A 10690-nucleotide genomic window follows, 5' to 3' on the forward strand; every position below is an offset into this window, starting at 1 on the left:
TTTTAAGAAAACTATTTGATATTAAACTCTTTATTTTATAAGTAAGAGAAAATCTTTTTTATTAGTTTGTTACACAAGCACCTAGTGGGTTTTGAATCCACAATCTCACCCTCCACCTATTATTGTGGGAGGAGGAAGTGCCTCTTTGAAACAAAGCTCATTGGCTTATTTGATATAAAACCCCAAATCCAAGTTTTTCACATTCTCACAATGATAAGAAAGACAGTATCACAATACATAGAGCACAGGACTTGACCAAGAAAAGATTCAGTGACCTTTACTCAATGGAAATCAATTTGTATTGTTGGACGGTGCTTGTTATAGCTTGTTCAACCGGTAATCTCTCCATGCTTGATGCACCATAAAACCCATGCACTCCTTTCGTGCTCTTCAGTATGAATTCAGCCTCTCTAGGACCAGATATAGGACCTGCAAAGTATACCAGATTGTTTTGTAGATTATGTTGATTAAGGAACCAAGAACATTTAGAATGGCAAATGAAAAACAACCTTGAAAATTCTTTTGAGTGTTGAAAGTTACCATGCACAAAAATCAAGGTAAAATAAAAGCTGGAGTCAGGATGAGCCCAAGCATGATGCCAGAGTTGACAGTTTAATAATCATATTGTTACGATAAATAAGATTAATAGCGGCAAGAGCCTTGTGGCTCAATGGCATTGCCCAAAGAAATCCTAGGTTCAAATCCCCCTCCTCCACTTACAAGTAAATATAAAGATAAATAATCGAAATTACAACATTAGCATAATTGGAAAATAAGAACAAATCCAGATTATGAATTTGTAAGAAAAGCTCTATAACATTCAATATACAGTATGTGGCTCTAAACTATTTTCTACCATAAAGAAGATAAATGATTACTTTAACAAAGACACAGAGAATATGTTCATGCTAGTGCGTGCATGCACACACACGCAAAGGAGTAACTAATTAAAAGAATTAAAGAAGCTAAATTCAGAATTAAAGAAACACCAAAACTTCGCAACAGTCTTCATAACATGAAGCAAATATTTGCTAGATACCTCCATGACAGAGCACAATAACATTAGGATTGATTCTATGTGCAGAATCAGCTATAGCCTGAACGCGAACTACACTTTCCTCCATCGATACAGCTGTCTGTGCACCTATAGAGCCAGATGTTGTGAGTCCCATATGGGCCACTATGATATCAGCCCCAGCTTTTGCCATCTCTGCGGCTTCATTTTGGTTAAAAGCATATGGGGTTGTCAAGAGACCCAGTTTATGTGCTTTTTCAATCATCTCAACTTCTAAGCTGATCATTAAAACAAGAAAAATAATAGCTTTAATAGGCACAAAAAACACCAGAATGGTATAAATGAGGGTAAAAATTTCTGTGAAGGCATACCCATATCCCATTCCTGTTTCTTCAAGATTTTGTCTAAAATTACCATCAAAGAGCCCAACAGTTGGAAAATTTTGCACCCCAGAGAATCCAATTGACTCCACCTGCTTTAAGAAGTAATCCATTCGGCGAAAAGGATCGGTAGCACAGACTCCAGCAAGAACTGGTACCTTCTTCACCACCTATACGTGCTTGTGAGCTCCATTTCAGTAACAAATATTACCAAAGGGGGAGCAGAAATTGACTGAGAAACATAACCAAGCAAGTCTTTCCATGTTTATTTTAAGGTTGGCCATCCTATAAAATACATTATACATACATACATACATATATATATATAAGATAACTGAAACAGAACTAAGAGTTAAGTAAATATATCCACAAACCTATTACACAAATAAAATGTTGATAATTGACCAAATGATCTCATATTAAAATATATTACCTTTACAGCCTGAATCCAGTTGATTGGTATTAATAAAAAGTTACAAGAAGGATGTTCAACCCTTCTCTTATGATCTGAAAAATTGAACAAATTTCAAGTTTGTAATTCATGGGATTCAAACGTTTCTTTTGAGTCAGATGCTGGTTAAACTCACCATAAACTGGTGATGATCCACTCTCCCTCTTATATAACATGGTGACTCTTAGTTCCCTCGACACCTTTTACCGTTTCACAACCAAAATTTTGAAATTTGAGTTTGGATACGTGCTTAGTCACGTAATTGAAAGTTAGCAGAAGTTTAAGACAATGTTTCCAGATGATTTAATAAAAAGCTTCCTAACAAAGATCTCTCTTGTAAACAACTTTTAATTCAAGCAAGCAGTTGAAACTTACTGGCAACACTTCATTGGCCATGTCAAGTACTATAGCATTTGCATCAGCAAAAGGCAATAAGCCAGCTAAGGAGCCCCTTCCGGCCATGCGAAAGCGACCAGAATTGTACAACACTATCAGATCAATACCACCAGCCTCCTCAAACTTTGCAGATATGCCTGTCCCTGCACCAGCTCCTAATATTGGGATTCCCTTACTTATTTGAATTTCCAGCTGCTGCAATATTGACCTGGTTCTTTGTAAAGTTTCTGTTGCAAAAATAATTGGTAACTGGTTAGCTCTGAGTCCACCATGATACAAAAGTATTAATTTTATTCTTATTTTTCTTTCTTAGTTAATTTGTTATCAAGTTATACATATTGACATGCTTTTTCTCATAATAAAATCTAAATCACAAATTAAACTACATACTTTCTTTTTTTCTTTGACAAAAAATTTTATCTCTAAAAAGAGACACTCAAGTGGACAGGACATGTACAAATTAGACTACATTGATGGAAATTGCAAAGGCATAGACAATACAGAATGACATATGCATCCATCATATGAAAGATTAACAATGCAATTAAGATTTCCAATTGTTAGAAGTATTGATTAAATTTATCATATTCCAATAGCTTAAGTTTTTGGGACAATCGGTAATTTAACTGGTATCAGAGTAGGAGGTCTTGAGTTCAATCCCTGTTTCTTCCACTTTACCTCTCATTTAAATTCTCATGTGTTGGGCCTCACTTATTAAAAGGTAGTTTCGGTCCACACATGAGAGGAAGGGTTAGAAGTATTGATTAAATGATTAAATTTATCATATTCCAATAGCTTAAACTTTTGGAACAATTGGTAATTTAACACCAATTTACTATCACAAAAACCAGCAATTACCACTTTCCAATAACAACACCAGGGCCTCATTTTATTGAGCTGTACTTTCATACATATCATATGAATTCAAGTGTTAAAACTAAAACCTGGTCTTGCATCTGGGAAGTCACTTGGGCTGTAGAGAATGGCCCCAAAGCTTGACGAATTCATCTTGGAAACAGTATTTTCCTGAAATTCTTGATTGGCTTCAGGACTAGCAATTTGCAGAAAACTGGAATCCTTAGAATTCTTAGCACTGATCTCTAAGAATGAGTCAACCAATGCATTTGCAAACTCAGAGTCATTAATATGACAAGGATACAACTTCACCTATAAAACACTAACAAATTTTAATTATAAAGGTAAACAAAGATAGTTAATGTATGAGATTACGGCAATAAAACCCAAGCACAAAGAGAAGGTTGAAATTGTGACACACTCTAGTCAATGAGCAATAATGATACCTGTCGATCTTCATTTGTCTGAATAAGTCTCTGTAGTTCAGTTATAAGAGTATTAGTAGCCTCAAGATCATAAAAGGGCATCCCTTGCATATCCAGAGCAGAGATACCCTTTTGTGGCAGGCAAACACAGATCTTTGATGATGACTTGTTTAGTTTGTTTGCTATAAATTCAGCAGATCTTTTATTCTCATCTGGCGTAGTTCGCATCAGTGAAACCTGAAAACAGCAATATAGATTCTGTCATACACACTCTGATATATAATTTCATCAGAGCTGAGGATGTATTAAACAATTGCTATGCCATAAAACATGAGATTCCAATCTTCCAGCAGAGACACAAAGATCAGAGATTCTGTTTTGCCGTTACAATCACAAGGAAAATGAAACCTCTTTTGTCATATGCATAAATTAACATTAAGACGATAACTTTTAGTAGTATCTTGAAAATCGAAGCAATTAAATGCCTTAAATAATGCCAGAATAAAATGACAAAGATCAAAGAGAAGAATAAGGGTTATAGAGACTCATCACCTGTTTATTATGTTCATGAATTTTTCTTTGCTGAAAATTAGAAGGTATGGTATCTTTAGCTCCAAAGTTGACCATGTCTAAGGCTCCAACGCTTAGGACTAATGGGATCCTCTTCTCTATAATGGCATCAAAGCGGGACTTGTCACATGCCATGACACCGCCAACTAAATAGTCTGCAACCTCTGTTGTTGTGATGTCCAAAACACCCTAAGTAAAATGAAAATGAAAATGAGTAAATATATAAAATGAAGAAGCCATCACCAAGCTGGGGAAAAAAGGATTAAAAAAACAGATAAATTATAAGGATTAAATAATCTGGCTCCACCAACTCAACCCATATTGAACACCTTGACAGACAGAATCAAAGAAAGATATATAAATCAGAAAATACTCAATGCAAGTCGGTAATGTGAGTCAATTAAAGATTTCTTATTCGATGTACACCATTATAACACAATATGACACAAAAGTAAGTTTGAAAATTTATCATTGGCTCTTAAGTACCAACATTAACCGAAGAAACATTCAATAACAAACATAAGTACCTATCTCTAGCTTAAGCAGATGACTTTTCGTTGTTTTCAACTAGCTATTCTAAGACTAGTTTTAAGTCACCTAAAATTGATGATGATAACATCTTCATCAATTCAATTAGAAATTTAAGGTCAAAACACAACCTAGAAAAAAAATTTGGTTAGAATTTCCCAACTACCAAACATACGAGAATGTTCAAGTTTTTTATAGCCAACTTTTAAACACATAAAAGATCCACTTCTTTTGACAAAGCATGTGTCTTGTTCAAGCTCTAGAGTTTTAGAAGCAAATGGATTATATATAGAGAGGTACCTGTATAAATCCCTCTCTAACAAGAGACTCCATAGCCTTTCCCCCTACCCCAGTGGCATGAAAAACCAAGGTCTCATAACCTTCTTTATGCAATCTTTCTTGGACAGCATTTACACATGGAGTTGTAACCCCAAACATCGTTAAACCAACTGTAGATTTTTCATTGACACTAGAAAAATCTCTGGATCTCTCAAGCCTTCCAATCACCATTCCAGCAAAAGCAGCTCCAGCATTTGAGAACACAACTCTACTTACACTATTAACCCCACAGACATCCACTATCGATGGAAACAATATTAAATCTGATGTCCCAACATAAGGTTCGGTTTGACCACTAGCGACTGTTGACACAATGACCTTAGGCACTCCAATCGGAAGAATTCTGAAGGCAGATGATATAAGAGATGTCCCCCCACTGCCTCCAATACCAATGACTCCAGCAACAACACCATCCTCATGAGCTTTCTTAAGGAAACGTTCAAGTGCTTTACTCATTATAGCAATAGCTTTGCCTCTGTCATCCGGAAGCAACGTTGGGGCTTGCCCAACTGACTCAGAATAACAAGAGAGAACATCCTTTCTCGGCACAAATATAAAATCTCCCAGACTCTCAATCTCCTTCTGCCCAGAAGAAACATCAAGAATTGCCACTTGTACCTGTCATTTCCATGAGCAATTTAACAACAAACAAGAACAAATTAGTTTTCTGGCCAAAATACATTGTTGGTCCCTAAACAAGAACAATTTTGGTCCTTATGGTTTAAAGTGATCGCATTTAGTCCCTATGGAGTGATGACAAAGTTAGTTTCTAAATTGGTCACGTTGTCTAAGGACTAAAGATGATCACTTTAAACTTCAAGAACTAAAATTACTCATCGGCTAAACTTTAAGAAATCATAGTTTTTTTTCTTCCACAACAAAAACAAATAACTAAAGTAACCTACTTATTCAATTGACCTACATTGTTAGAGAACCGCATAAAAAAAATAAAAAATAAAACTAAAGAAAATGTTGTGTAACTCAATATAAGAAAGATTCATAAATTATTTCGCCTAATTACAAAAATCAAGTAGGAAAGAGGATAAACTCGATGCCCTTACTATAACAGAGGATATGGCCCTAAAAAGAGCTACTCTGTGAAAATGAACTTTGACCATTTGATAGGTATAAAAAGTCATACTGAATTACAATCTTTAAGTTGGTTGACCTCCTACTTATAGATCTTAAGATACAGAAATGATTGGCAATATTACTTATACAGTGATAAATAAACAAAACAAGATTTAAGGAATTCCAGACAACCAAAAATTTAAACAAAAAACTAGGTTGTAAGTTGTAACCCGTGGTTATGCACAAAAAGAAAACACACGTTCGGCAATAGGAGAGTGAGGTTGCCTTAATGGCTTTCGCGTTGAGTATTATGAATGGGTGACTTGGCATCAAAATTAAACTGGACGACAATTGCAAAAATTAGATTAGATTAGAATTTAAATTCAATTTGGATTCCCACTGCGCTTTGACTTTAACATAATACATAATAATAAATGTCAAAACTATTTATCTCTGAATCCAATTCACAGAATGAACGAAGCACTACATTAGAATTCTTTTAATTTCTGTAATAACACTAGTAATTTTCTTACAATCAAACATGTAAGCAACACACATTGAACGAACCAAAAAAAAGGAAAAGGAAATTAGAGAAAGTGTAATGTGTTTATATATATACCTTTAGAGAAGAGTTGTTGGAGAAGGTGTTGAGATTGGATCGGACTGAGTTGGATAGGAATCGGAGCTCGTCGAGCTTCGTATCGGCCGTTCCAACACAGAAAACTCGGAGAGTTCGATTACGGTCCGCCATTTTTCAACTCTCAAAGCTCTAGAGATTCGGATTTCGGAGTTGGTCTGCAAAATTGTGCATGCCTGGCTTGCTTTGCTTTGCTTATAATATATATTAATTATGGAGAAAATCGACTAAGGAAGATCTTCATGTTGTCAGTTGTCAGTGTCACCTTGCTGGTAGAGGGGCAATGACTGAAGTTTGAAGCAGAGTATAGGGTTAGATATGTAAAATCCACCGCCCGAAGATGAAGATGAAGATGAAGATGAAGATGAAGTTTACACATACTTGATACTTCCGCTGAAAATAGAAAATATTTGTTACAAGTTACAACCGAAAGGTACTGACAGTCACCGACTCACTCACCGTATCAGTCAGTCTATCAGAGACGCTTTGCTGCTAATGCCATACAGCCTATACCCCAATTTTAGGTACAAGCCAAGTAGAAGAATTTATTTTCTAATTATTAAGTGGTCAGAGAGAGACCTCAGCTATTTGTTTTGTTCTTGTTTTTGATGTTATATAGCAGGTTGTTTTTCTGTAAAATTTATATGTTGTAATTTTGCTTAAAAAGAGGAAAAACATATACAGAAAATATTTTACACCTCGTCCTCGGGTGTGTGAGGACTGAAAAATATGATTAATTTCAATTTGACCGTAAAATAAGGGCTTTTTTAATGTGAAATCTCTTACACTTTTATTTTACCTTTAACTAAATTACACTTCTATATTTCAATCTGCATCCGAACCAAGAGAGAAACTCTAGCCGAGACACCGTTTGGTGTAATTTTTGGCGTTTATACTTATTTTTGGGTAATAATTTTACACGAAAACTAAATACGGGAGACTATTTTCCAGCATATTTTTTATAATGTAACCAAACATTTGAAATTTTTTTTTCTTTTTAAATATCTTCACCTAAAAAAATTTGATACTTGAAAAACATTTTAAATCGGGCCAAACACAGACCAAGTGAATTAGATTTTGTAATTAAATGTAAACAGTTGGATGAATCATTTTTAGGAAAACAACTAATTTTGTATTTTCGTAAAGATTTTCTAACATTTTAAATTCTACAAAGGAACTTGTATTATTTATTCTTAAAACACTCAATTTATGTACCAGTAGGTATGGTGAGGGATTTCACCTTATTGACTGCCTTAGTCATGGATTCGGTGTGGGAAGCAAGAAATGAATGAGTCTTCCAATTGAATAAAACAAATGTTGTCGAGAAATGATATGTCCACAAAATTTTTACAATAAATTCTAAGTGGCAAGTTGTTATTGATTGTTATTGTTGGGGCAAAACAGTAATCTTACTGTTAAGAAAAATTTGAATCAATAACAATTAATCACCTATGATTTGTTGTAAAAATATTATAAATGTAGCACTTCTCAATGTTGTCTTCTAGTTTGTCAACAAAAAAAAAAAAAAAGTTGTCTTGGTGGTCAGTGGTCACAATTCAAAAAAGATCTAGAGAGTTCAAGGGAGGGGGGAGCAAAGTCCATATATTATGGGCCTTCCCTTATCTTATAATTTTGTTGATCTGTTTCTTTTGCTTATTTGTCAACTGTCAACTGTCAACAGCATGTGTTTGGCATTCTAATTAGGAATTGTGTTGCTTGCAATAAAATATTTTAAACAGAAAAAAAAAAATATATATATATATTACTCAGATTTGTAAATTTTAAAGACATTCATAAGGGGTGAAAGTGGAATTTGCCTTGTAAAAATATTAAATATATGTATATGTATTTGAACTTTGGGTATATGGCTCGTGGCTATTCGTTAGACTTCAGTGGAGGTCCATGTTTGTTGGGTACCTCCACCTCCACGTGACAAGGCACCATGGCAATTGGCAATTTGCATATTGCACGATTAGGGAAAGTCAAATTCTCCACATAGGTTGCGGACTTTTTTTTTTTTTTTTTGGTAAAACATTGGTTGCGGACTTGCACCATGCATTTAAGATTTTCAAATAGGAATATAAATATTTTAGTTTTATTCATTTATATGATTGCCAATTGTGTCAGGAACCAGGGTACAATGTAAATAGGGATTCTCTTCATTTTGTCCCAAAAAAAAAAATCAGATTAACCCACAATTCAACTAAAAAATATAATAATAAATCAGCCAACAGCCACACCACAAAGCAAAACCATTTAACCAGAAAAAGAAAAAATTAATCATTTTGTGGATCTGATGGATACATTAATTCTTCACAGAAAATATGAGATGGAGATGGATAATGTTTTTGTCTATATGGATCTGAAGTGATGTATTGGATTGTCACAGTATAGTGCATGATGGATTGGGCTCCTGCCACTGGTCAACATGAATAACACCCACTCTCTCACATACACAGTGGTGAGGCACATAGGAAACTTGGGGCTTTGGATCGGGCTTCTTCTCCTCTGTCTTCTTCTCCTCTGGCTTCTTCTCCTCTGGCTTTGGTGGAGCTGGAGGAGGCCCAATACTCACCACTTGAGCAAATTTCCCTGTTTTTCTTGCACGTATTATGATTTCATATGGATCTGCACTTCCTGTTACGGTCAAAGTCCCCTTGCCTTCATCAACTTCAACTTTATCAACCCCTGCAATTTGAAGGAAAATTTAGAGATCACCATAACAAAGTCCACTATTTAAAGTCTCCCACATATTGAATTTTCCACACAAAAAAAATGCTACCTTAAGCTACATGTATGGGCTTTGAATCATATGACCACAGGGATTATGGAAGAGAGAAAAAACCAAAGGCGCAAAAATAAAAATTAATACGTTACATGTATGTTGGCTTATGATTCTAATTCCAAACAAAATATGATCAATAGTATATACCTTGTAGTGAAGAAACCGCTTTTAAAAGCTTCTTCTTGCATTTTTGGCATGCAATATCGACCTTCAAGACAGTCCTCTGCACCATTGTAGATGAGCTTTTCAACTCTCTCTATTCTAAATGGAAATGACAAACCGACTTCTTGGATAATTAAATGTTATTTAAAGGAGAGTTTAGGACTAGGACAAGGACTGGCGTAACGAAACCTTTGGGTTGTTCACCCTCCTTGGCACATTTTCAACAGCTTGTACTAGAACTATTGTCTTTAACACAAGTTCCTGTGACTAAAATAAATAAAATACTTACCTAATCATGACTATATGCCCCACAATGGATTGAAGATTCAACCAATTCAACATTGACTTGAGATTTTTATTGTTTTTAAGTTGGATGTTGGGAGTTTTAATATGACTTTTTTTGTGGTTTTCGTGTCATATAAGCCGTCCACAATCGGCAACATTGGTGCAAACACGTCAACATACCTAGCTGAGAAATAACTTACTGAGTAGTGGAAGAAATAAATACAGCCTTAATTTGGGCATCTAATAGCCTACATAGCAGAGAAATAAATACTTAACAACTTTTCAAACAAACTTTTTGTTTGGCTATTAAGAATAACATAACAAACAGTTGTGAGTTTCAATTAGCTTAACCGATTGATACTTTGGTTTGATGATAACAAGCACAATCATCAGAAGCGAACGTCATAGGTTAAAACTCTATCATAAAAAAAATAAAAATAAAAACATAGCAGACGGTGGGACCTATTTATAAATTGTTGAAACAAATTGCATTGATTCATATAAACTATATATGATAAATACATCTTATTCTTGAGGCGTGCATAAACTTTTCCTCCAAAAATAGTCTTGTCTATTCAAGGTAAATGTCCTGATTCCTTTGCACTTGTCATGATAAGAAAGGCTATTGTTTACGTTTGTGGACTAGAAAATTCAAAATTGATCAAGTTCATGATCTCTCCCTTGATAGCAACTTTCCCCAAAATTAGTAGAAGTCTAAAAGGCTAGGGGGACGTTTTCCCTTTTTTAAAAAATAAATAAATAAATAAAATAACCCACCTCACGCACAAATA

At 34.6% G+C, this 10690-nt stretch overlaps 2 protein-coding genes across 5 annotated transcripts; both read right to left on the reverse strand.

The window, feature by feature from the left end:
- Positions 1 to 14: 14 nt before the first annotated feature.
- LOC142625678 (toMV susceptible protein tm-1(GCR26)) lies at positions 15 to 7231 on the reverse strand. 4 transcript variants are annotated; one of them, XM_075799359.1, is made up of 12 exons: positions 7127 to 7231; positions 6650 to 6954; positions 4921 to 5577; positions 4075 to 4281; positions 3544 to 3759; positions 3187 to 3409; positions 2222 to 2469; positions 1983 to 2046; positions 1829 to 1902; positions 1387 to 1565; positions 1040 to 1293; positions 15 to 429 (listed from the first exon to the last, which is right to left on the reverse strand). In XM_075799359.1, the coding sequence occupies exons 2-12, from the start codon at positions 6779 to 6781 to the stop codon at positions 278 to 280; spliced, it is 2406 nt and encodes an 801-aa protein (XP_075655474.1). In that variant the 5' UTR covers positions 6782 to 6954; positions 7127 to 7231; the 3' UTR covers positions 15 to 277. The 4 variants fall into 4 exon arrangements, with proteins under 4 accessions (XP_075655474.1, XP_075655473.1, XP_075655472.1 ...); XM_075799358.1 differs by having other exon boundaries at positions 7049 to 7213; XM_075799357.1 differs by having other exon boundaries at positions 6650 to 7213.
- Positions 7232 to 8870: 1639 nt separating this feature from the next.
- LOC142625680 (heavy metal-associated isoprenylated plant protein 43-like) lies at positions 8871 to 9801 on the reverse strand. The gene is made up of 2 exons (XM_075799361.1): positions 9600 to 9801; positions 8871 to 9355 (listed from the first exon to the last, which is right to left on the reverse strand). Exons 1-2 carry the CDS (start codon positions 9682 to 9684, stop codon positions 9051 to 9053), a joined length of 390 nt encoding a protein of 129 aa, XP_075655476.1. The 5' UTR covers positions 9685 to 9801; the 3' UTR covers positions 8871 to 9050.
- Between the last annotated feature and the right edge of the window lie 889 nt (positions 9802 to 10690).

The sequence above is a fragment of the Castanea sativa genome, chromosome 2 (assembly GCF_040712315.1).
Source record: "Castanea sativa cultivar Marrone di Chiusa Pesio chromosome 2, ASM4071231v1".
Classification (NCBI taxonomy): domain Eukaryota; kingdom Viridiplantae; phylum Streptophyta; class Magnoliopsida; order Fagales; family Fagaceae; genus Castanea; species Castanea sativa.

Bases quoted from the DNA above. Each gene is read 5' to 3' on its own strand.
- LOC142625678 (XM_075799359.1), bottom strand. From the start codon at position 6,781: ATGGCGGACCGTAATCGAACTCTCCGAGTTTTCTGTGTTGGAACGGCC. The intron at 2,470-3,186 runs GTTTTAGTTTTA...TTTTTGCAACAG, and splicing joins CTTCCCAGATGCAAGACCAG to AAACTTTACAAAGAACCAGG. The intron at 1,903-1,982 runs GTGAGTTTAACC...TCAATTTTTCAG, and splicing joins TGGATCATCACCAGTTTATG to ATCATAAGAGAAGGGTTGAA.
- LOC142625680 (XM_075799361.1), bottom strand. From the start codon at position 9,684: ATGGTGCAGAGGACTGTCTTGAAGGTCGATATTGCATGCCAAAAATGC. The intron at 9,356-9,599 runs GTATATACTATT...TTCAAATTGCAG, and splicing joins AGCGGTTTCTTCACTACAAG to GGGTTGATAAAGTTGAAGTT.